General features: G+C 43.3%; 1 protein-coding gene across 1 annotated transcript in view; it reads right to left on the reverse strand.

Moving 5' to 3' along the window:
• KCND3 (potassium voltage-gated channel subfamily D member 3) overlaps window positions 1–26,709 on the reverse strand; it is a 1,064,259-nt gene extending 1,037,550 nt beyond the window's left edge. The window contains exon 1 of the mRNA XM_078641269.1: window positions 25,604–26,709. Coding sequence (XP_078497395.1) covers window positions 25,604–26,709 — 1,106 coding nt within the window. The remainder of the gene's footprint in view (window positions 1–25,603) is intronic.
• Between the last annotated feature and the right edge of the window lie 636 nt (window positions 26,710–27,345).

Below are 27,345 nucleotides of genomic sequence, written 5' to 3' on the forward strand. Positions count from 1 at the left end.
CAAATAGACAAATAGATTGAATTATATAATTGGATGTATCATCAACCCCAAAGGTCTGTACTGTTATCACAATGCTTAAATGCATATTTAATCAAATTCTGTGAGCACCTGGAAAATATGTGCAAAAAAGCAATATTGACAGTACAAATACATGTTTCAATAGAGCAGCAAATCTGTTATCTATATAAAATATATAAAGCACATACAATTTTCAAATTGGAGTGTTTCAGCATTAGGCATTATTAAACATGCCCTTGTTAAAATGCATAAAGTTGGCAGCGTTTACAGTGAAAGTGCTAAGTGGAAAAAAGTGCAAACATACTATCTTTGCAATCTTTGCACTTTTGACAGCTATGGGATTATGAAGAGTGAATAAAATAATGCTGGGATACAAAGTTGGTCCATGCCCATAATTTCGTTGTGGAAGACGAGTGTGTTACGAGTTGGCACAGATACTATCTGGTATAAACATTAAAACTAAACACGCAATTCATGGAGAAAGCAGCATCACCTAGTTAATGTACATCAATTATTATATATATATATATATATAAAAAAAAAAAAGATAGCATCCACACTCCTGAGTGTGCGTAGTGCTTATTGGCAATTTGTTTCTGAACATTGAAAAAGTTCGGCGTTTGGGTCTGCCGAAAAAAACGCGCCAACTGACGATGGGAGAAACGATCCCGGAAGGACCCTTCTTTTTGGATTTGAAAAAATAAATAAATAAATATATATATATATATATATATATATATATATATATATATATATATATATATATATATATATATATATATATATATATATATATATATATATATATAAAGAGAGAGAGAGAGAGAGCGAGAGAGGGAGAGAGAGAGTATACCTGACCAATCCTGCTTTCTGAGGCAAAAATTCAATCCATAGCCTCCATCTATCACCCTGAGGTCTTAAACTCAGTTACTCCTACCTTTCCTTTATTATTTGAGTCAAAGAACAGGAAGTCAGCTGTTTTTCTATTGTAAAACTATTAGGGATCAGTCTCCTTCGAGCCGAACGTCACATGCTTCAGCTTTGCATACAGCTTAAAACGTGGCTACTGTCCAAGGCAATAGCCAATATTGCATGACTTCTTTTTTTTGGTCGTCTTTAGTGCTAGTGCCAAACACCCTCCAGAATATGTGCACTTTATATAAGGTGACCATGGGTATAGACTCATTTGTTTGTATGATTATCTGGCATTCAGTCTTGAGTGTACACCACTAGATAAAGGTTCCTACAAGACAGTAACAGCTTTGCACTGCCCTTGTAGACAGCTGTATGGCACGTAGTTACCTTGCTGCATCATGCAATCTTCCAACATTCAGCAGAACCTAAAATGTTGACTTACTTCTAATCACATAAGTTTTCTTTACAAATGGAGGACACTTCGCTGAAACGCCGAGTCCTTGGTCAAGTGCATAACAGGATATTTAACCAAACTGAAGGTCAATGACAAGGTTTGACAAAGTCCTACTCAATATATAGTATATATAGGCATGTGATCAAGGGCCCACAAGCCCAAAACGCGTCATTGCTGTTAACTTGCGCCAGTAAAATCCATCTGTGGCCAGAACCTGGGTTTGTCTCCTTTGTAGCTTCGCCGGTCTGAATGATTGGAGGTGGCTGTTGGAGTGTTCTTTTCTATATATATCTATATCTATATCTATCTATCTATCTATCTATCTATCTATCTATCTATCTATCTATCTATCTATCTATCTATCTATCTATCTATCTATCTATCTATCTATCTATCTATCTATCTATCTATCTATCTATCTATCTATCTATCTATCCATCTATCTATCTATCTATCTATCCATCTATCTATCTATCTATATATATATTCACTGAAAAAACCATAGGTTTCACACCAGTTATAGTTAGGTGGAAATTTTACTCGCATAAAACCATTGAAATTCCCACGTTATAGTTAGTTGGACTCACTATAACTTGCACGTGCAATGCGCTGCTGATGACGTCACATATTACATCACTCATGACATGGTCAGTGACATCACTCATGACATCACTGATGCGGATTTCCTATGGAAAACGATCCTAACTATAACTACCTAGGTAATATATATATATATATATATATATATACATATATATGCTCAGTATATAGTACTTTTATCGCTTATGAGTTGGAGTCACAAAACCAATGGAAACCAGCTTTAGGTTTGTGCTTGCATTAGAAGTCAGATTTTAAATGCACAACAGAGGCCTGGAAAGGTGCAACTTTTTTTTCTTTTCCAAACGTGCGCCTTTCTCTTTATGAGAGGCACAGTGGCGCTGTGCCGGTAGATTGCATTGCAATGATTTTACCCACATTTGTTTTCGCAAGGAGGCTCTTTTTCAGTAATCCAACATGTATGAGTGCTTGCTTTGCATAGAAAACTACCCTCAAAACATGTGTTACCTACTATTTTCAACGCTTACAATTTGATCTGCTTCCAGAAATCATGACTCTGCTAATAAGTTTTCAGGGTTTATTTAGTTGGAATTTCTTGTGTGAATGGGTGAATCTTATGGACTTCGAATCATCCCTAAATAAGGTTCTTTAAACTCACTGTTGTAAGATGAACTATCCTGCTCTTTAGGTTGTGAATACAAATACAAACCGTGCGAGGTAAGATTCCTGTTACTGAATGTGACCTGCAAATTGATGAATAGGCAAAGCCTACAGTATTGACAAAGAGAATTCCAATTATTGATTAAGCGTTCTAACACTGCCAATAGCAGACACTCCTTTGTTGTTTGGACTTTACCTTTCTATTTTGGGCCCAAACCTAAATCAACTCTGAAAAGATTTTGTAGCCTTATGTTTTATTCAGGCAAATTTAAAGAATGGTCTTTACTTAGCGTTTCATGAGGTTGAAAACTAATCATTAGATGGCCAAGATTAATTGTTCTATTAAGACTTAAGGAAATTGCTATGTAGTTTAGTGGATATATTATCGGTACGTGGAAACTTTGTAACTTTGCATTCAGTGTGCACAGATGTTGTACTACAATAGAACTAGTTTCCATGACATTGTGAAGCACAAGCTGCAATTTTTTCTTTCACAGGTCTTAGAGTGTTCTGCAAACATATGGGTTTATCAAACTTTGAGAGATAATCAAGAGAAAAGTTCAAAATCATTATTTTCCATTGTAAGGCTTGCTTGAGTTTCCTCTGTCATAAACGTCACTAGGATGGAAAGAAAGGGTGAAAAGTTATACTCAGTCCAAACTTGCTACCATCCTAGAAAATGAAATGCAAATTTGCTGCACAGTAAATTCTGGCCCAGTTTGGAAAAAGCAAACATTACGTTGGGCAGTTCTCGTGGGATTTAAGTAATATATGTATGTCTCAAGCAGTTGTGCAGCAGTTACACTATTGGTTATATTTCAAAACACGGAATGGGAGATGAGATGGATGGAAAAACTCTGCTAGCTGAGCCATGTGGAGTGGGGTTTTCTAAATCCATCTGTATCCTCTGTTAAGTTACTGTGGTCTTTGTGCGCCTCCATTTGATTTTAGCTAAGATGTTGGCACTGTGCAAGAACCTTCTTTCCTAAGGTAGTTGTCACAGGCATTAGGAGACTCAAAGATTTTCTGTACTGTGCAGCTCAATATACTGATAATCTTCTTCAGCTGAGAGGGAGGTTAAAAAGGCTTGTGAAAAAAATTTGCTGTGTCAGGCATAGATCCACTGAAAAACGCAGACCATGGGCCACCAGCACAGGCACAAACTGAAGTCTTTTAAAAGCATAATACACACACTGGTGTACTGAAGCTTGTAAAGTGACTCAATGAGTTAATGAATTAGGACCAGACAGACTTTCAAAGGCATGTCTTTTACCCAGGCACACAACTACACTTTAGAAGTAATAAAAATAAATAGGAACAACAAATATAAATACGAAGCAATTTCCCAGAACCTACATATTTGACAAACCTATCACTCTATATTTGGGTATCAAAGGCAGGTATAGAAGTTTACTAATTTGATTTGCACCGGGACATTCAAAATAGGATGGATGCAAGTTTGTATTCATTTCGACCTGCAGTAGTTATTCTAGTCTACGTTCCACTCCATTGTTTTTAGATTGTCTGTGAGCTTCGACACATTGAGCAACCATATGGAAATCAGCTGTGACCCATACTGGGTTGCTGGCTCAGGTTCCCTCTGAACAGCAACACAAGCAACGCCAGACTGGCGTTTGGCCTTGTTGGGCTTCATATGTGACTTGCACCGCGCTAACAAAATCAGCAGTTTCAGCATCCTGTCATCCTGATCTACGAAAATCAATTTGGGAATAAGTTAGCATGTAAATCCAAAGAGTAATTGAAGAACCCATTAGCGGGTAAAGGAAGATGGACCAAAAAGGAGTGATTTGTGTTGAGAAAACAACAGATTGCACAATGGCCCCAAATGTTTTTTTTTTAGTTATCCTCTAAGCAAACTTAAACCATCTGTCAACAGACAGAAGTGGTTCCAGTCCTCCTAGACATTTCTTTAGGCTTTGATACAATAAAACATCCGATTTAACTTCAGAGCCTGGGAAACCTCAGACTAGAAAGCACTGCACTTGACCAGAACTTATCATAGCTTACTAAAAGATTTCAAATGATCTCCCTTCCTCCATTCCTGTCCTTACCTTGCCCCTTTTCAAGTGTCTGTCAGGGTTGCACCATCAGACTCGTCCCTTCAATATCTACTTCCACCATCTCCCAGACATCACTGAATCCTTGATCATACTTCAACTATGTTAATGACACACAGATAATCCTCAAACTGTAGAGTCCTTCGGACATAGTTTACAATGTCTACGTTAGTCATCTAGAATATATATAAGGTCCCTCCTTATTTGTGCTATGCAGTGTACAGCATATTCATAATGCCAGTGCTGCTTCAAGCTCTTCTATAGCTCCCAAAGGTCCAGGTTTTCTACATCAAGGTACTCTGCATTGCACATTGAGTCACTGATGGTGACTAGCTGGTCGGTGTGCACCACCACCCAAAAAACTCCCTGGGTCTACTCTAGCCCTGATCCTGATCATCCTCACATTAAGAAAATCCTGCACTATGGGGTCTCCTTTGAGGTCTTTGAGGTGCAGGCACCAAGCTCTCATCTAGCAAGAATTAGGCACCTTCCTACCCACCTGGTGTTTTCAAGAGATGGAAATACCTATTTGTACTCTATTTACTTACGCCCTCACATCTCACCACAATTTCCATACAATACAGGCACTACCATTAAGCCAAAATCCAAAGCACCTAACAAAAACTCAGTTGAAAATTAATTTTAATTTATAACAATCATAAAACGACACACATTGCATTCCACTGTACCACTGGTATGCTTAGGTCCCACGACAGCATGACTGGTGCATTCCTCTGGCAACCGTGTATGCCTGCAAAAGGAACTTTAGTAGCACATAAGATATTCCAACATTGTTGGCAGTGTCTCAAGCACAAGAACTAAAACTTACTGCTACTTTGACATTTATGACGTCCAAGGGTTGACCTACAAAGTAGATTTACTATATATAATTAACTTTATTTCAACTACGTTCGCACCAGTAGCTGTCAGTGGTGGAAGTGCTGCCGGGCGGTAACGTGGGGAGGGGGAGGGGCAGGGTGGGGGTTGTAAACTACAGAATACGGACAAATACAGGTAAGTAAACATTACAATAAATGAAACAAATGTTGTTGCGCGCATTGCAGTGCATTTGGCGATGCAATGCGCGCAACATAATTTGTTTTATTTATTTTTATGTTTACGTACCTGTATTTGTCTGTATTCTGTAGTTTACTACCCCCCACCCTGCCCTTCCCCCTCCCCACGTTACCGCCCGGCAGCACTTCCACCACTGACAGCTACTGGTTCGCACCTGATGCTATATCACCCAGCATGTCTTTACCTCTCCACAAATCCATACACTCCTTACTCCCCCTCATATCCTTTTCTGTTCTACAGCTCTTTGATGAAATCTGAAGCGCTGAGGCAGGGCCATAGCTTTTCCTCCTATTGAGGGATGTATGTCAGAATAGTGTCTACAGAAATGTCATCTTCCATGAATGTCATGTACTAAATATTGTTTACACAAATATTGTTTCATTACATTTTCATAAAAAACGCATTTACACTACCAGCAAAGCATAGTAGGCAAGGTAAAAACAAGTAAAGTCTTTTAAGTGTGGTGCCAAGTGCAATGGCTTGACTTGAGCACTTCTCTGGTACTCACACGCTACACATTACACTTCCAAAACAGGACATGCTATAAAAAAGTACTCTTTCAATCAAGCAAACTAGGACGGGTTTCAAGTCAACATGTGTGTCTTTTTAAAGGTACATTTGTCCGCTTCACTGACACCCCTAGGTGCAGCACAAAGTTCACAGCGCCACAGTTAGAGCACTAATTACCCTCACTCAAACTACGCACCATTACCCTTATTGGTCATGCTAGAAACGTACACACTCCCAATCATGCCTCACAGGCAGGGTGGACACTTGCCCAACAGGTTCCACCCAGCACTCACTGTAGGTCAACAATGTGCTATATAAATTGTATCATATAGCATAGTGGATTTAAGTATCTATTACTGTTTTGCTGCTATCTGGCTACTGCTTATTGTTCTCCATACCTCTGAGTGTCCAGGCATTTGCATATATTTTGAATAGTCCAGCTTTCTTTCAATAGGTCAAACTGGAAGACTCCGGAATCACAGACTTTCTTTTGAAATAATCAATTTTCCTTTTAGTACATGTGAAAGAAAGGGTTTAAGTAAAGTAATTTTTATATGAAAACAATATATTTTTCTTGCAACGTTTAAGTGAATAGAGATGTTCAGTTAGGTATAGATGATTCTTTCAACGGTACTAAATGAAAGAGAATTTCAGAAGAGATTGTGATGGCATCCAGAATTTTTTGATTTTAATCATTAGGAGATATACATTAATGAATTCACCGCAGACGTTTCAAGGAAACTGAAGACCAAGGAGCTTTAAGGCATCAGGACATATGATAATGATCACTCAGGATTCCACCGGCACATCCCTTGAAAAGAACTGAAGCTACAAGAATGCACCTCAAAAAGGAGCGTAATTCCATTATTTCCACCCGTGAACGAATTCCATCAGCATGCATGCTTTCCTCTCCTGCACGAGAAATTCATAAATTACAAGTGACACTTATTTAAACTGTATGACTGTCTGACAGTGCCCGAATTATACTTTTAAATAATTTAACAGCAATGTTGTCAGCTTAGTCATGCATATTATGCACGGGGAAGTGTTTAGAAATGAAAACAGTTCAGCAGGCTTTGGCTGAAAATTAAGGTCACACCAAAAGCAGGGGACAGGGAACCTTACGCACAGATGAATAGGATGCCAGTGAGTGTTCGATTGTAGTTTTATGGCAAGGCACTGAAGTTAACGCTGTGCCTGCTACTCTTTTATCGCTGCTGCCGGCAGCAAATAGCTATGTAAATTATTGAAGTAAGCCAGTATGCCATAAAGGTTGAAACTCAATAAAAGCGGAGCTCCCTAGCAACGTTTCCCAGTGATGCATTCATGGTGCCCTGGGCCCTAAAACACAGAAGGAAAAATGGCCCTCCCTCTTTGCCTGGTTGGGTAGTAAAATGCAGCATTAGTGGGCCCCTCAAACCTTCGTGCCCCAGTGCCAATTCCCCTACTGCACTATGATAGCTTTTCTGACACTTTCATTCTTATTGCCTCATGGCTGCAGTTAAGTACCACAATACTTTTGTGGCACATAGGTGCAGATGTATCAACATTTTGCGCTGGTGCAAAGTCACAGAAAGTGATACAAACTTGCACAAAGAGTAGATAAAGATTTGAATTCCCAGCACGAACCTTCTTTGTGCTGGAAAGTATCCATAAGAGTAATGCAAGTAGTACTTTGTTCTACTTTGCATCAATGGGCCATCCCATGGGTGGTATGTGGGTGCTTCCTTGCTTCCACCCATGTTGTTTGACACAAAAACGTATCTACTAAAAATGACAGGCAGGGCTTTGTGCCAAAAAATAATGCTTCATTGAGGCAGGTGCTGATAAGGACATATGTGTTTATTTCTTCTAACATTTCACAGATTGCATGTGTGCTGCAAACATACAGGAAGTCTGTTTTTGTGCCACAGTTATGGAAGACAGTAACAGTTCCATATTTAAGTAGGTATGGCTCCACCCCTCCCCAGCGCATCACAGTGCGTCAACTTTGCTTGCTGCATTGCATTGAAAAAAACTGTTTCCTTAATTTGTTTTTGAGATTGGAAGATCACAGGTGGCTTAAAAAGGAAATCCAGGTACCCCCAAAAAAGTGAACAGAAACCTTGTACAAACAAAATATTATGTCAATTTGCATTTCACTGAAATTGATGCACTTTGAACTCATGATAAAACTGAATATTTAAATTTTCACATTTGTGAAGTAACGTCTGAAAAAGACAATTCTTTAGAAAAATATAAATTTCGGTATTCTATAATCTATGTTGAGGGAAGCATTGCTACTTTTGCCTACCACCTTACGTGATATTGATTTCTTGAGTTTTTTAATAAACATGATCATTATTGGTGTTTTGTTGCATGATGTATGGCTCAATCTCTTAATGCAGTAACACAATGGTTTCTGGTGATAGCCTCTGAAAGAGAAGGTCCACTGGCACCCAACACGTTATTTGAGCACCAGAAAACTATTTTACACAAAGTCATATGAAATAAAATCTTATGAGAATCAAAGGAGGAAATTAAATACCACTTCTCAAAAAAATAAAAGAGGTGGTAGAACTCTCCTTGGGCCAAATGTATGACCCGTTTTTGCAAGCGCGAACGGGTTTGCATACCTGTTTGCGCATGCAAAAACAACATGGGCCATGTACAAAGCCTATTTACCGAGTCACAATTTATTTGCGACTCGCTAAATAGGTTTTGTGACTTACCATTTGGAAGGGGCGTTCCCTTTCAAATAGCGAGTCTCAAACCCATGTACCAATGTTTTGCGACTGCAATTGCAGTCGCAAATCACTCGCAATTACCACCTATTTGAAGTAGGTGGTAATGCATTCGCAAATGGAAAAGGGTCCCCTGGAGACCCCTTCCCCTTTGCAAATGCATGCAAAATTATTTTTAAGGGCAGGTAGTGGTCCCAGGGCCCTCTGCCTGCCCTTGAAAAATAAAACGAAAACGTTTCATTTAAAAAAAAAAATGCATCCTGTTTTCTTTTAAGGAATACATGCTGCATTTAAAAAAAATATTGCTTTACTTAAAAGCAGTCCCAGACATGGTTGTCTGCAGAGCCCAGCAGGCCACCATCCCTGGGAGGGCCTGTCATTCCCAATGGGCTCGCAAATTGCTAGAGGCTCATTAATATTAATGAGCCTCGCAATTTGCGACCCCATGGGGAATCACAAACAGTGTTAAATACACTGTTGTACATTTGATTTTGCGCCTTGTAATTTGTCGCAAATTGCAAGTCCAAAATCAAATGGTCGTACATCTGGCCCTTAGTTGCCAAAATACTCACCAAACAATCATTTGATTTAGTATTCTGATATAATATACTGAATTGAAGTAAATACGAACTTAAAGGATAAGTACCGTTCAGAATGCTCTGTTAGTTGGATGGTAAGAGAATGTACAGCATGCCAATACCTTCCAGGAACAAGCCTGCTAACCAGAGGTACACATCTCCATCATTAGATGATATTCCCTTGAAAACATTTTCCCTAGTATGTCTGCTTTTAACAGCTACATCATTAGTGATTGATTTTACAGTAGATTCTCTGTAAAATATACTTCATCATATTAATTATTCCATTAAGAAGAAAAATAGTAAGTGCATGATCACAATTCTCTGATTGTCAGTAATTCACAAGAACGATTCCAGACAAAAGTAAATGATTTTACTACTGTATAATTATCTGAATAAAGTGCCTAGAATTACACAGTAGTAAATCCCAGGGAAAAGGTCGGGTGTGGGTGGATTAAGGGGCGCTATGACTTGTAGATTTGCAGATTGTGAATTCCCACATAGTTGTGATTCTTGTGGAAATTCACAATCTTAACCCAAACCTTTTTCAGCAGCAGAGAGGGTTGGTGTTTTACTCCTGCAACAGGCTGAAGTAACTCCCCTTCTCCAGCGAGAGAAGGTTAAAGGATCAACACCATGGTTAGAAGAGGTATTACAATATTTTTTCAACTGCTGAAAAATAATATTTTTCAATTGTTACAAAACATAACCCCTTGTAAAAGCTTCAGAGAGGGCACTGTGAAAGAAAACATTGTACAACTTGGTTAAAAAATTTCTAAGATCAATCAATCACCATGAATTTTATAAATTGAAAAATGTTACAAAGCAAGATACATGCCTGTCAACTCACACGTTGCCACAGTGGGACACATGATATCAGGTCCCATCACACGATCACCCCGACAGGAGGAGATGATATCTAACTGTGGCAGGGAAAACGACCTGAACCAACTGTAAGTAGAGGTTTTCCAGCTTATTTTCCGAGGCTTTGAACTGCTGACACCCATTAGGGAGTGAGAAAAACCCCAGGACATCGGCACCAGCCTCTGTACGCTTTTTTGAGGGTGAGCGAGGGGGGCTTGGGGCAGGGTGGGGTTCAAAAGTACCCCTTAGGTGCTTCTCACCAGGAGACCTCGCCCCCTCACCACACTGAGTTGTTCTTCAAGTTGGCAGGTATGACGATATCTCTGAAACATGTTCAAAATTCAAACCATAGCTCAGTCCTCCTTGCACGTCATGATTCCCTTTATTAAGAAAATTTGTTTTAAGAGCTCCCACCTCCAAGGCCGGACTGGGAACCACAACCGGCCCCGGCAAAGTGCTCGGCCGACCCCCCTCCCTGGGGTGGGGGGTTGGAGGGGCCGCTCGGGCACTTTGCCGGGGCCAGTTTTCGGCCAATTTTGGTACAGGGCTGATTTTGCAGCTATGCTGCAAAAGCGGCCTTGTAACAAAAACGGCCCCCAGGGGCCCAAAACCGGCCCCCACCTGTGCGGCGCACCGGGGGATTGCCCGGTGCCCGCTATGGTCAGTCCGGCACTGATGCCCAGACGTGGGTCCCTTGCTCATTTTGCCACAGGATTCATGCTAGTATAGCTGATGAGTGGTGTTACCCCGAAACAGGTCCTAGGTTGCTTGTTTCTGGTCCAGGGAAGACCTGGCTTGGCAGTTCGGGCTGGACTGTTCCCATGACGAACGGGGTCAAGACTGATTTGCATATGGTTGGGTCTGAACTGCTGTGGCAACGTGAGCTGTAGAACGATGATGGATTCAACAGATCTGTGACTGGGGGTGAGTGGCTGAAAAGTTTCAGCGCTCCTTCCATCATCTCCTTGTGTTTGTTTTATTCTGGTATGACGCAACGTTTCAAGCACCAGATGTTCTCCTGCAATAAAGACCGAATTCTTTGACAGGCTGTGCGTGTAATAACGTTTGACATGATAACCAGGACCTCCTCTCAAAAGATAACCATTCTAGCACCTACATTCTTCCTGCGTGAGACTACTGAGTCTGAATAGTTCACAATATGCCCCCTGTTGTTGGCTCGTTGTAGTGTGTGAGAGTGGTTTCTGTTGATGTACTGTCACTTGTAAGATTTTAATATGTCATCGACAGGGCCGGACTGGGAACCACAACCGCAGGGGCAAAGTGCTCGGCCGGCCCCCCTCCCCACTGGTGGGTGGGGGGGTGGAGGGGCCACCCGAGCACTTTGCCGGGGCCGGTTTTCGGCCGATTTTGGTACAGGGCCGATTTTGCAGCTATGCTGCAAAAGCGGCCCTGTAACAAAAACGGCCCCCAGGGGCCCAAAACCGGCCCCCACCCGTGCGGCGCACCGGGGGATTGACCGGTGCCCGCTATGGCCAGTCCGGGCCTGACCGCCTCTCTTTTCTGGCTGCAGGGCAGCACTATCGCAGATGAAGTATTGTCTACTGATGTTAACAGCAAAGTCAGCATTGGTTTGATTATTGTGAGCATGTGGCCCAATGCCTTCTGTATTCTTTAATTAGAAACAGCTGAAATTTCAATCTGGTCTCGAAAACATTCACGACCAAGTGCAAATGCATTGGTAAATATTTTCTTTTTTCTTCATGTAGAATGTAATTGTTCGTATTGGGAAAATCCATCTCCCTAAATGCTCGCTAATATTGGGTCTGATACCATCATAATCCACCTAGGTTATATTTACTCCACCTCTTCAGAGGAATACATCTCAGGAGCAGGTTTACTCTTAGGGAATATTATACTAAACTAGTGTCGATGTACGTGTAGGTTGCTTTACAAGTTAATACATATTTGCTCTTTAACTTTAGGATTGGTGTCTATTGTCAACCACAAAATTGCAATTGTTGTAGATTGGGAATCCGAGATAACTTTGGGTGATAGGTTTGAGTTTTTCTAAAAATCCTTTTGCCAGATCCTCAGCAGTCTGGGCTAAGTCTCCTCGATCTGCCATTTCAGTTATTCTTGGAAGCTAGATGGGCCAAGGTTTTTTTTTTAATTGGGTTTTTATGGGGGTTTTTGGAGGGGGAGTTTATTTGCTTACCAAAAATTACTATTCTTGTAAAAGTGTATGCGAGGGATTAATGGTTTTGAAAACACTTTCGAGCGATCCTCGGCAGCCCGGATTCAAACCACCAGCGCTACTGTTTTCGTTCAGCTGCTTGGAAACTAGAATTAAGGGAAGACGAATGTAAAAGCGAATACATTTTATAATCCTAAATAGCATCGTTTATCATTACAAAACACTGCAGACCAGACAGGAAAGAACTGGGACTCAGAGTTTGCTGGAGTCTGCGGAGAACGCAGAATCTCTGAAGCAGACTACGTTTGAGATGTGGACTATAGCGTCCTCCCTTGCAAGCACTATAAAACTGGCGGGGGCCGCTGAAAATGACCGGATCTTGTATTGTGTTATTCATTATTTTACCAGGGTTACTTCACCTGCTTGTATAACAGGAGCCAGTAAAAATATGACTAATATTGGACTCATAGAGGAATACTTTTCTGAAGTTGTTGCTAGAAGATGTGTAAGCAGGCCTGAGCGGCCAGGCAAGAGGCTAGTGCCAAGAAGCAAGATGAGTGGCTGTGGCAGCAGCTGCGGCCGGTAGTAGGTGTAACTGCAGGGCGGTGACGTGGGTAGGGGGAGGGGCAGGGTGGGGGGTAGTAATGTATGTATTACGGACTTTAACAGGTAAGTAAACATATAAATAAATAAAACGAATTTCATTGCGTGCACAGCATCGCATTTGGTGATGCAGTGCACACAACGAAATTCATTTTTTTTATATGTTTACTTACATGTTAAAGTCCGTAATCCATACATTACTACCCCCCACCCTGCCCCTCCCCCTACCCACGTCACCGCCCTGCAGTTACACCTACTACCGGCCGTGGCAGTGTGGCAGTCAGAACTCTCCGAACAGACCAGACCCAATTTAAGAATGTCCGTACATTGACTCCAGGGAATGCCCACACCCCAAAGCATTACAAATTATTACTTAGTATATCTTGTTTGGTTTCTCTGAATGCTCAGTCTGGCTAGACACGGGGGAAATAACAACCCCACAGCCAACAAGTCAATAAATTAAGACCTCATGAGCAAGGACACAGGCGTCCCCTTCTCGCTAACATATGGTGGGGTGTAGCCCCCGCGTAGCATTTTTTATTTAATTTTTTTATTTAATCTTCTTGAATATCAGATCCGTTACCAGGACCTCACAACAAAGAGATCTACAGATGATTACAGATATTGACTGAACTCACAATGAGTTACCTGGCCTATTGATTCAAGAGCCTTGAAGAAGCCTTAGGCCTGCACGCCAGAAGAGGGAAAACACGTGTTGGCTGTCCGGAGTATTAAAGATTATGCATTAATTTTAATAACTCAGTGATCCCATTGCGATATGGATGATATATTTTTCTTGTATTTGTGTTATTTTACCAATAAATGTGATTTAAGTGCGTTGAATCTAAGGATGTAAATCATTCAAATATAAGAACTCTCCGAACTGGATGGTGTGAAGAGGAAAAGGTTGATGTACAAGAAGTTGTATTAGACCTCTTTAGGGTGAAGAAACATTTGAAGCTGCAGAAGGATTTAGCTGACTCACAGATCACTGATCTAGAGCTGCTAGAAATGTCTGCAGATAAAAGTGTGGTAAAAATGACATTCAGAAGGGGCAACATCAACAGCCTCTCACACAAAGGTAAATGGAAAGCTTACAGCAGCATGGCCAGGAATGTTCCTCAGATAACAATTTGTGAGGTTATCAGCATGTGCAACCACCTCATGGGAATGTCTCCTGTAGCTTAGCCGAGAAATATCTAAAGGGAAAAATAGTGCCTAGAGGAAGCACCAGAATGATTGATTGGCCAAAGAAAAAGAGGCTATCCTAGGCTGAACGTATTAATTCAGATTTACAGAGGAAGCCACAAAAGGTTCCTATGGAACCAGACATGTTGGCACTCGATAGTGGATCTGAGGTTGTTGGAACTGTCTCAAATGTGCCACTGAATACTCATCTTTCTTTGAACTTTGTCGAGGTGGTTGGGATTTATGGGAACAGCCTGACTTTGACCAAAACCATGCCTTCTGAAATGTACACCAGACCTGAAATAGTTTTTTTATACTTGGTGGTGACAAGGAGAGTTCACCCAAACCCACCAAATTACCATTCCTTTCCAGGAAGGAAGGAACTTGAAGGGGATGTGACGGTCTAGTATCAATTTTAAGTGGTGTGGCAGAACACCCAAAAGGAGTTACTTTCAGGAAACTCGGGGAACCAGAAACCATGGACTTTTCTTATAGAATATGTTATGTTATGTTATGTTACTGGGGGTTTTATATAGCGCACAGCTGCTCCGAAGAGCGTCCCGGCGCTGCAGATCAAGAACAAGCACTAGCAACCAACAAAGAATACCACCGGCGAAGGAAAGTGCTCAGAAGAAAAAGAAATTATTGGGAAAAGAGAAAAGTCTTCAGCTCCTTTCTAAATGCGAGCAGGTTAGAGCTAGCGCGTAAGGTCAGAGGTAGCTCGTTCCAAAGACGTGGAGCAAGGTAGTTAAAGGAACGTCCTCCACATCGTGCACGTCGCACTGCCGGCACGATTGCCTTGACCAAGGCAGCTGACCTCAGGGGTCTGGATGGAAAGTAGAAGTTGACCCTTTTTTGTAGATACATTGCTCCGATGTTATGTAGAGCTTTAAACGCCATCGTTAAGGTCTTGAAAGTGATGCGTTTACGAACCGGCAGCCAGTGCAATGCTCTAAGAAGGTCACTGGCCCTAGCTCTTCTGGTTAGGCCGTAAATGGCCCTGGCTGCCGAATTCTGGACAACCTGAAGACGGGTCAGGAGATACTCGGGGAGGCCTAGATAAAGGATGTTAGAGTAGTCTAAGCGCGATCCTATCAGCGCCTGCACCGTGGTCTTTCTATGCTCCAAGGAGAGGAACGGCAAAAACTTCCTCAGCATCCTTAAGATGGCAAAACACTTCCCTGTAAGTCCTGCTACTTGAGCCTTAAAGGAGAGAGTGTTATCCACCTGGATACCCAGGTTCTTTGCTGTTACAGAATCACCGGCTGGCGGGAACATGGCCGAAGGCCACCATTCCTTCCATCTCAGGTCGGCGGGACAGCCAAAGAAAAGGATCTCGGACTTGTCCGAGTTGCACTTGAGGCCGCTCTTCCCAAACCAACCAAACACAGCCTTAAGACACCTCCGAATGGCAGCCCCGTCGAAGTCACAGCCCTTGTCGCAGGTGAACAAGAGCTGGGTGTCATCCGCATAGGAGACGATCTGGGCCCCATGCTCCTCCGCTAGCGCAGCTAAGGGTGTCAGGAAGATATTAAAGAGGGAGGGGCTGAGTATAGAACCCTGCGGGACCCCTACCTCAAGCTGCGGCATCACGGCGGAGAAAGGGGGGGGCCCAGATCGTTTGTCTTCGGTTGGCCAAAAAGGATTGGAACCATTTGAACACCGTTCCCCTAAGACCTATCTCCCAAAGTCTAGTAAGGAGAAGGTCATGGGGAACGGTGTCAAAGGCCGCCGACAGATCGAGCATGATAAGCATGGCCTTTCCACCCCTATCCAGAGTTTCCTTCACCGCCTCAGTAACCTCGAGTAAAGCAGTTTCAGTACTCAGGTTAGATCTAAACCCGGACTGTGACTGATGAAGTAAGTAGTTAGACTCTAAAAAGTGGGATAGGGTGGTGTGTACATGCTTCTCTGCTATTTTCGCCAAAGCAGGCAACAAAGAGATTGGTCTATAATTAGAGTGAAGTTTCGGGTCCATGTTAGGCTTTTTAATAAGAGGAAGGACGAGGGCCTGCTTCCAAGGAGTGGGGACCACGCCTGTGCTAAGAGACAGATTAATAATGGGATTAATAATAGGGTTAAGAACGGGGGCCAAGGTCACAAGAAATTTAGCGGGGCAAGGATCTAAGGGAGAACCTGATTTCAGTTTAACCAGGAGGTCCAACGAAATATGGAGCTCCAAAGCTGGAAAACAGTCCAGGATAGGACCGGTAGTAGCTGTGCCTGAGTCGGAAAGGAGTGACCAGGGGACGGGGGAAACACCAGGATTGGAGTTGGCATCAGAGATATTATCCGTTTCCTTCAAGGTCGCTTGGATCGTGAGAATTTTGTTGGTAAAAAATTCTGCTCGTTCAGTTATCCATGGTTCCGAAAAGGAAGACGTGGGAATACAGCAGATGGGAGAAATAAACTCTTTAACGATCTTAAATATTTAGTTACAGGAGCTATCTGCTTCCTCAATCCTTCTAGCTAGATAGGATTTCTTTTCTGCTGTAATATCCCCATGATATTCTTTCACCGCTGCTCTGTAAGTCTGCTTGGAGGTTGAATCATACTGCTTCCGCCAATCTCTTTCAAGCTTCTTGCAGTACCTTCTTTTGCCCGCCAAGGCTGCAGAGAACCAGGGGCCGGAAGCTTTTACCGGAGGTGGCCTAACCTGCCGCGGCGGAGCCAGGGCTGCGAAACGTGCAGTAAGCCAGTCTTGAAAAAGGTTGACATCGTCACCCAGCTTGCCTGTGAGTACGCACGGATAAGTCTCTAAGGCCTGAGTGAGCATGGCTGGAGAGATTTTGTGAAAGGCTCTGGAAGTGCGAACCTCGCGCAACTGACCATCACGTGGGGTCGCTGTGAGATGTGCAATCTGAAAATTGGGTAAGAAATGGTCTGACCAAAGGACTGGGGCAAGGGAGGATATGGTAACTCGTTCAGTAGAGAAGATTTGGTCTAAAATATGCCCTTTGTCATGTGTAGGTACCCGTAAATACAAATTGAACCCCGCGGAGGATGTCATATCCAGAAATTTTTGCACTTCCGGGTCCTCCGTCTTATCCATATGGATGTTAAAGTCACCTAGGACCAAGCAATGTCTCGACCTCAGGCTGAGTGTGGAAATGATAGCAAAAAGGTCTTCGGCGAATGAGCCGAGAGGGCCTGGGGGTCTGTAGAGCAAAAGCTCAATGCAGGACTGTTGGGGGGAAAAGGACAGGGAAAAGGCTAGGATTTCACAGCCCGGTAGATTGTCCACAGGAAGGATCGTGCAGGGGATGAGTTTATTTACAATAAGAGCCACACCGCCCCCCCTGCCCTTGCTTCTGTCTTTGCGGAAAATCGCATGGGTCGGAGGAATGGCTATGGCCAGATCAGGTTCAGAGCCTTCGCCTAGCCAAGTCTCCGTGAGGAAAAGACAGTCCGTCTTCTCATGAGCAAGGAGGCTAAAGATGTTAAGAGCGTGTTGGGGCAGTGACCTAGTATTCAGGAGCGCACAACTACTGCAAGTAGGGGTGGAATTGCATGGGGAGATACCGGCAGAGCCGGGGCACCACCCACAAGCGAAGCAATTGACCGAGCCCACAGCAGAGTTAGGAAAGACTCGATGACAAGGAGCAGTGTTATTATCATAGGAGATGAGCTCCTCTCTCGTATATATCCTCATCATGGCGTCGCTTACCCGCCTGGCTCGCGGCCCGAGCGCCTCCGGGACGCTGACGGGCGCAGACGGGCTAACTCAGGCTAAACTCTGGCGCTGACGAGGCGCCCCCGCAACCACGTCCGTTAGCGCGGAAGGCGACCGTATCCTTATATGCAGAACACTAGAGCGCTCTCACCGCTCTCGCCCCCACTCAAGATGGCCGCCGTAGGGGATGTTATCCCTGACACTCGGTCTCTAGCCCTAAAATCGGCTGGGACCGTGAAGATGCGGCGAAAGTGAGTGCAAGTGGGTGTAAAGAATGCTGAATGCACACAGAATGAAAATCACAATTTTAAAATATGCCGATTAAAAAAAGATTCGTTGCATGCAAGTAGCTCCTAAAATCTATTTGCGTGATCAGCGCCTCGGAGGGCAGAGTAGAATGCTGGCAAACGCTAAAGATCTCGCGTCTGCTATCCCAGGGGCTCCTTATATGCAGAACACTAGAGCGCTCTCACTGCTCTCGCACCCACTCAAGATGGCCGCCGTAGGGGATGTTATCCCTGACACTCGGTCTCTAGCCCTAAAATCGGCTGGGACCGTGAAGATGCGGCGAAAGTGAGTGCAAGTGGGTGTAAAGAATGCTGAATGCAAACAGAATGAAAATCACAATTTTAAAATATGCCGATTAAAAAAAGATTCGTTGCACACAAGTAGCTCCTAAAATCTATTCGCGTGATCAGCGCCTCGGAGGGCAGAGTAGAATGCTGGCAAACGCTAAAGATCTTGCGTCTGCTATCCCTGGGGCTCCTTATATGCAGAACACTAGAACGCTCTCACCGCTCTCGCCCCCACTCAAGATGGCCGCCGTAGGGGATGTTATCCCTGACACTCGGTCTCTAGCCCTAAAATCGGCTGGGACCGTGAAGATGCGGCGAAAGTGAGTGCAAGTGGGTGTAAAGAATGCTGAATGCACACAGAATGAAAATCACGATTTTAAAATATGCCGATTAAAAAAAGATTCGTTGCACGCAAGTAGCTCCTAAAATCTATTCGCGTGATCAGCGCCTCGGAGGGCAGAGTAGAATACTGGCAAACGCTAAAGATCTCGCGTCTGCTATCCCAGGGGCTCCTTATATGCAGAACACTAGAGCGCTCTCACCGCTCTCGCCCCCACTCAAGATGGCCGCCGTAGGGGATGTTATCCCTGACACATCCCTGAATATGGAAAGGGTTTTGGGCCTGCTGATTTTTAGTGTAGCTACGCTGTGAGAGAACAGTATATTACACAAAGGATAGAGGCTAAGCCACTTACTTTAATAAAAGTGATCTTCCCCCCAGAAAAGAGCAACATCTGAGGGTACCCCCTTTGAGAGGAAAGAAATGCATTGGCAGAAGAGACTCCTGGAACCCATTGTTCAGGGCCCCTATGGATCACTTTAAGGTCTGGAGAACAGATAAGAGCCACCAGGTTCTCGAAGGCAAGAATTAGAAATTCCTTTATAATGTACATTATTAGTAATTACTCATCTTCCTGATCTCTCACCCTTTGTTTTGTCGATATTGCATTTCTCCCACTCACCATTAAATGTTATCTCTAATGATATGTACCTTTAAAAATCCCTTTTATGAATACAGCTTCCAGTCTTCTACACTTATTTTTCCTTTCCTGTTTTGTGAATCTACCTGAGCTTGTACATGCAAGTACTAGTGGGACTGAGCCCCATGTTACACTCATATCAATCAAATAGGATTTGGTTGGGGTAGGCTGGACCCTTGTTATGGAGAGCTTTGTAGGCGTGGATGAACAGATTGAACTGGCAGCATTTGCTGATGGGGAGCCAGTGTAGTGCTTTGAGGTGTGGGGAGATGTGGGTCCTCCCCGGGAGGTCGAGGGTGAGCCTGGCTGCTGCGTTCTGGTTTAGAGTCTGTTAAGAATTTGACTGGTGTGGTTCCCATGTAGAGGGAGTTACCATAGTCCAGGTGGCTGGTGATGAGGGCCTGGGTGATGGTGCATCTGATGTTGAAGGGGAGCCATTTGAAGAATTTTCGGAGCAGGCTTAGAGTGAGAAAGCAGGATGATGAGACAGTGATTCTCTGCTTCCTCATTGAGAGCTTTATGTTGAATTTTATTCTGAGGTTTCTTGTGTGCTCTGTGGGTGCAGGTGCCGGGCCGAGCTCTGTAGGCCACCAAGAGTCATCCCACAGGGAATTATTTCTTCAGATGATGAGTATTTCAGTTTTGTCGGAGTTGAGTTTGAGGCACCTACTGTGCATCAAGCTTGCAACGCTGGTCATGCACCTGTGGATGTTGGATTTGGTGTTAGTTGGGTCTGAGGAAAATGAGATGATGACTAAGTGTTATCCACCTAGGAGATAGTGTTCATGCCATGGGATCTGACTATGGTAGCCAGAGGTGCCATGGAGGTGTTGAAGAGGGTAGGGCTTAGAGAGGATCCTTGTGGGATGCCGCAGAAGATGTTTTTAGGTCCAGAGGTGAAGAGTGGGAGGCAGATACTTTAGGTTCAACCAGAGAGGAAGGAAGAGACCCATTTGAGTGATTTCCCTTGAATGCCCATTTGGTGAAGACTGTGCAGGAGAGTGTGGGGGACACAGTGTTAAATGCTGCAGAGAGCTCAAGGAGGATCAGGGCGGTGATCTCTCCCCTGTCCAGGAGGGTCCTGATGTCATTTGTGGTTGCGATCAGGGAGGTCTCAGTGCTGTGGTTTGAGCGTAACCTGGATTGGGAAAAGTCTAGTATGTTGTTCGTCTGAAGGTGGGCAGTACGTTGAAGGTTTATTGCTTTCCCCAGTACCTTGGTTTTGAAAAGCAGTAGGGAGATTGACTAGTATTTTTTGAGATCTCTGGGGTCTGTGGTGGATTTTTTGAGGAGTGCTTTGATTTTTACATGCTTCCAACCTTCAGGGAAGGAGGCAGATGAGATGAATGCATTGCTGATAGTGGTGAGCTACTTGCCGATGGTGCTTTTTACTAGATTGAACATGTGGTGGAGAAAGGGATGTCTGGAGGCTCCTGAGTGGATGGAACCTGTGATGGACGCAGTTGTGTTAACAGATAGAAGCTCCCATGTGTTTAGTGAGCTTTCGTGAGGGTCGTGGTTGTTGAAGAGTTTGCTGGGTTTGGTTATTGAGAGTTGGGGACCGAAGTTCTCGTAGATGGTGGCGATATTGGTGTAGAGGAAGTCTGCAAGGATGTTGCAGAGCTCCTACGAAGGGATGAGGGTGTTCTCAGTGACTATGGAGTTGGGGACTTCCTTGATGATGCAGAAAAGTGCCTTGTTACTCAGATAGCAAACTAAACATATGCTGCAATCTTTTCACTGCTGACTCTAGAAATTTGAGTGGAATGAACAGCTGAGGCAGGATTTCCTTCCACACACTCCCATGATCACCAAAAGACGGACCACTGCCCCACCTTTGTCAATAATACTCCATCCATTCTCCATAAACAGGAATGTGCACTGGATACAAGAGAAAAGACCTGTGCATCACACTCATACCCTGAGCCACAGTCTCCTTTTCTTCTCACCAGACCCCAACGACAGCCAGCACGCACTGGGGCATACTAGGGACTGTATTACGCAACATGCATTTGTGCCCTTTTTGCATGCCCCCGGGGCACTTTGGTATTACAGAAGGGGTCGCAGATGCTTTTGTGGCCCCTACTGTAGTACATATAGCGCAGGAGCACATGTAGCACTAGCGCTATCGAGAGAGGGTGTTCCCTCATTTGAATGTGGTGGGGGCACATGCAAATGAGGGAATCACTTTACCTCTGCACCATGCTGTATTATCGACGAAGACGCAGAGGAAAACATGCCCTAAGGAGGTGCACTGAAAGTCCACTACAAAAAGGTGGCACACTGTCAGGTTGCTCCCTGAGGACAGCCATCTTGAGGGATAAAAGGGTGTTCCATAGACCCCCCCCATGCATCCCCCTCCAGGCGGGTGCAGTCACTCACTGCACCCGCCTGAAAGGGGATCTTTAATCCCTTTTTGAAAGTGCAGGTGGGTGGCCCTGCACAAAGAAACACAGAGAGCTTTTAAACAGCTATTTCGTATTTCTCTTGAACGCGTTGCCCCCAGGGCAGCACAAGCTCGTGGCTGCGCCGAGGGCAGTACATTCTTCATAATAGGTTTCACTTTCTCTGTCTCCACCTGGCGCACTTGCTTAAAGGTGCACTGTGTGGCAAACAGGGAAAGTGTGCCCTTTCAGTAATACAGGCCTAGGTGTCCAAACAATTGCCAGTGGTCTACATACCACATGTAAGTACCACGATGGATACATCCTCCTATACCCTCTACCTAATTCAGACATGATGAGAAGAGTGGGGTTTACACTTTATCCAGAAGAGGGGGTAGAGTTCAAGCTGCTGCATGGATAAAGGTAGTGAGTTCCAGAGATCCACTGTTTTCACTCGAAAAGCCCAATCTCACAAAAAAAGCTTTGCAAGCTTTAGAACGCACAAAAGACATTGATCAGCTGAGTGTAAAATCATGGTGTTACGGTTTACAATATGAACTGGTACAGATACAGGTAATTAGCTTTACAGGTAGGTATAATAAAGCATCCACCCTGACACACAATCCACACAAGTAAAGTGGCGTCTCAGATTGTTAATATGAAATATAAGCAGCTATTTTGCCACAGCCCCGACCCTGATTAATGTGTCACAATGCATGCATGCCCCTATGAGAAACTCATCCCAATACCCAATCACTACCACACTCCCCTTGAACGGCAGGCCTTTTTGTTAGGGCAAGCCACAACCACAGTGTGAGTCTGGTCGTATTCACTTTGCAAAGCCCTGTACCTCAAGTCAAAGGCAAGGGTAACTATGTAAAGATGATGAACAATGTGTCACTGAGGTCTACCAGTGATGGACCAAAAACAATTTACTGATGTGCATGCGCAAAATAGGGTGAAAGGTATATCAGAGGATTGCATAGCATTGCCGACATACAAGTGTGACTTGTGCAAGTGTATAATTGAACTGACCACACCAAGGTAGTTGTAGGAGAAGACAAACAGTGAAATCGTTAAATCAAATCATTCAATTAGCCCATGCAAAATGGAGGGCGAGGGGGGGGGCATGAAGTGGCCAATGGCAGGCAACATAATAGAGGGGATCAAACACAAACGAAGCCAAACCCAGAGACACTTTGATAATTCAAAGAGGGGAAAAACAACCTTTCTTCCTGTTTTACCAGACCCAGAAGTCCGGTTGTTTTAAGCAGATGTAAAGTAGCAAATAGTATAAATACGAGGAACAAATCACATCAGTGTGTCTTTTAACTGAAAGCTGACATCTTGGGACGGTGTTTTCATTAGGAAAGAAGTTAAAAACTCAGAGTGAACTCATTTTCCAGGTGCCCACCATATTGGTTTGGATCCTGAGAACCAGTCACTCCATCACAAAGATGCAGCACCACCTGTGTGGAGAATGTACGCTGGGAAGATTCATAACCACTGGTAAAATTCATTACAGCCTGATACCGCCTCTTCGTTCTGGTGACATTTACAAACAACTTACCCCCGTCTCACCTTTTATTATTATGCACCGAGCACCCTGTGATTATATTGTAGGATCATAGCCCACTGCATATTTACAATTAATAAAAAATGTAGAGCATGTGTTTTATGTAGACTTCTAACAGTTGCACTTCACAATGTAATTCGTATAACTCCAAATTGACTAAAGCTATGAGCTGAGGTTGCTTTGTGATTTGCTAATATGCGTAAAAAGTTACATTTTGCTGAGCAATGAAAGGTCAACGTAAAACTCAGCAGGTGGCATCCTAGTAGAAGAGAAAGGGGACAAAAAGTAATTGAATTCAAAGATGGCAGAACCGGAACAGAAAGCTCTTTCAGTTCAGGGAGTAGTGAAACAACAGCGAGAATGAATCACTGTACGACGACACTAGAGGCAGACCGAAGACACCTAGGGACACTTTATTTGCTACTGTTTTCATGTGCTTGAGTATCCACATTTTACACAAAAATAATTTCTCCTCAGTAAAATGATCTCTGTAGTTACTCACTCATATTGCCCCTGATTAAAACAACTTCTTTCTATATTCACATTTCCCTGAAAGATTTGAAAAAAAAATTCTTTTTAAGGTGCACCTCACCAGACGGACTCAACTTTAAGCATGGAAAGCCCCAACTTGGCCGCCATGATTGAAAGTCGTTAATGAGTGGATGAAATTGTATTGTATGTGCGATTGCTATTGGAAGATACCCATTCTGTAAGTTCAGCAGTTGTACCCTCAGGATGTCCTTGTTAAAGGTAGGTGCATTGTAGTACACCTGATATCAGGGTTTGCAGCCTCCTAAGTGCACCAGATCATTATATGGTTTGTAAATATATAACCCAAACTGAATTCAAACTATTGATATTGATACTTGTAACTGATTTTCTGCAGTCCTCGTATTTCCGTCGTCCACCCAATTTCCTGCAGAGGGCTCAGGTGATGTATTGGGCTGGCTCCAAACTACATGAAGCCACAATATAATTCAGTAACATAAATAAATACATTTATCATGCCTGGCCATGAGATATCCAATAGCCAATCAGGGTTGCACTATGATAAGCCTTCTTTAGCAGGATTCACTTTGATAAGTTACACGGTTGCATGTGAGACTTTCTTCTCACTGTGAGAAAATAAATCAGCTAATGAATTGCTGGACACTGCTTTGATCTTAAATTTTTGGTACTTTACAATCCCAACACATTTAGTTTGTCCTCAACAATGAATGGTAGATGTTGTAAATATTCAGACATGCTGAATTCGCTATTTTTTTGCAAATTCAAGTTACTTCCAATAACAACTGCCTGATAATCTCCTTACTGCTTGGAGTAAAAATCATTATGCTTTAACACTTATTTTTGTTAGTGGATTGCTCTCTTCTACTAATATGAAGGTAGATGTTGTGCTCTGCTTTTCTGAAATATTAATAATAATGATTAATTTTGATAGACTGTGTTTTGAATTATTGCGCTTTATTTTGAGACAAAGCTCTTAACATCCTTGTCACTTCTGGCTGGGAGTGATCCTGAGAAAGGTTCCTACAGGATACTCCCTTGCATATGGTTGACACAACAGAGTGTTGCACCTTTAGACGGCATACGTTATAACTCTTGCCTTATAACTATTGCAGTTGGATGGGAAGTATTGATTGTCTTCCACTTCAACTTCTTATTCCTGCTTCTCCTTTGCCTCCAAAGGCCAATTCACCACCTTATTCCTACCACTCACTGCCTGCCAGCTTTCCCAATACCCATTTAAAAAACATTGAGTCAATAGCACACCACGGCTGAATTTCTGTCTTTCTTTTTCAAGTTGTCTCCTCAGGTAAGGTATGCTTTCATATGAACATGAATGTCTCAGTGCAGCTCTGCAATGTGGAGATGTAATAATGTAACTTGGCATAATCACTGTAAGTATCAAGATATGAGTGGCTGCTTTTCAACTGGGAAACACATGATCAAAAGATTTATAGAAATATTCCAACATCTATAAAAATATACCATGCCGGCACTCAGTAAGGAAAAAACAAAGGCCACACTTACCCAAGAGTTGTCATGGTAACTATGGTATACCAAAAGGAGGCCGGAATGCTAGTGAACTTGCTGGCGGATGACCCTTTCTCTGCATAAAACATCACCGTAGCGAAGATAATGATTGCCATTGTGAGTGAGAAGAGAAGAAAGCCAAGTTCAGAAGCGCAGCTTTTGAGGGTGTAGCCAAGGATCCGCAAACCTTGGGAGTGACGTGAAAACTTGAAAATCCTGAAGACCCTGAAGACCCGTAGAGTCACAAAAGCCCCACTCACGTCCTCATTGTTGGTCATCACCAAGCCTATGTAGTAGGGCATGATGGCCACCACGTCGATGATGCTCATCACGCTTCGCATGAACCTATAGCGACTTGGGGCCGCAAAGAATCTTAGTAGATATTCAACTGTGAATATCATCACACAGGCGGTGTCCAGGCAGAAGAAGGCTACTGAATACCGCTCACCACATGGGAGCTCCTTGTTTCCAGGCACTAAGCCACAGGGAACAGTTTCCACAACGTTAGTAATGACAGACACTGCAATAAAGAAACCAGTCACATAGTAGAAGACTAAGGCCAAAGTGCTCGTATGGGGGTTTTCAAAGGCTCTCCACATTGTCTGGCGGGCATTGAGTGAGGGCATGGCTTCTTTGTTCTTCTCATTCTCCTCATCATCCATCAGTCTCTCTGCATTTTCTCGCTTCCTGTCCTTGTACTCTTCATAGCAGCAATCACCAATGATTTCTGGTAGGATCCCATAGAAAGCCAGCTCATCGTCATAAGCAGAGATGCACTCGTATCTCGGGTAGTGCAACTTGCCACTTCGGTAGAAATTTAAGATGCTCCTAAATACTTCTGGGTCTCTGTCGAAAAAGTATTCCTGGGTTTCCTCATTGAAGAAGAAGTCCTTCTCCGTACTTCCCAAGAGCGTGTCGGGGTACCGCTCCAGGGTAGTCCTCCATGTCTGGAAGCGTCTTCCACTGACGTTAAGGACAATTAGCTCGTCCTGTCTTTTATTTTTTTCACCTGGTGCCAGAGGCATAGGGCAGTTGGCCACGGGCATCCACCCAATAGCAGCTGCCCTGGCAAAGGGCAGCCATGCTGCTACACCTGCTGCCATGTTGGCTCTAGGTGTCGGTCCAGGAAAGAGCTCAGCTTCCTTTAAAACCAGTTTGACTTCAGATCAGGTTCATCTATTTAAAGAAATAATGAAAACTTCAATGAGGACAAGTATAATAACAATGTGCTTCTCCTGTCAGTTTGACAAATGCAATTTCAAGAGCAATTCAGCTAATGTTAAACCGTATGCTTTATGTCCCAACAAATACCTCCAAACAATCAATGATCACAGGCAAGCACAGGAATCACAAAGCATGACATAAATCGCCTCGAAGGTCATAGGGTTTTGCAAGGAATGCATAATGCAAATTATTTACCGCTACTTAAAATACATATTGTCTAATACAGGCAGGAATATCATTTACTGATGGGTCAATAAGTCAACAAGTGTAGTAATTGTCTTCTCTTTTATTTGTAGACATGAAGGGATAAATGATGTGTACAATAGGGTTGGGACATCATTGTGAGAACGTGTATTATCACTTCCACGTCCTTCAAAACGTAACCTGGCGTAATTCGGTAGAGAATGGTGAAAAAGAGCATACACCGTCTTGAAATAAATGAAAGCGAAATTAACTTTTTGTTAAAAAAAACACACACACTCGCACACCAGCTGTGGTTTTGGTGAACGTTTATA

The sequence above is a fragment of the Lissotriton helveticus genome, chromosome 5_1 (assembly GCF_964261635.1).
Source record: "Lissotriton helveticus chromosome 5_1, aLisHel1.1, whole genome shotgun sequence".
Lineage (NCBI taxonomy): Eukaryota > Metazoa > Chordata > Amphibia > Caudata > Salamandridae > Lissotriton > Lissotriton helveticus.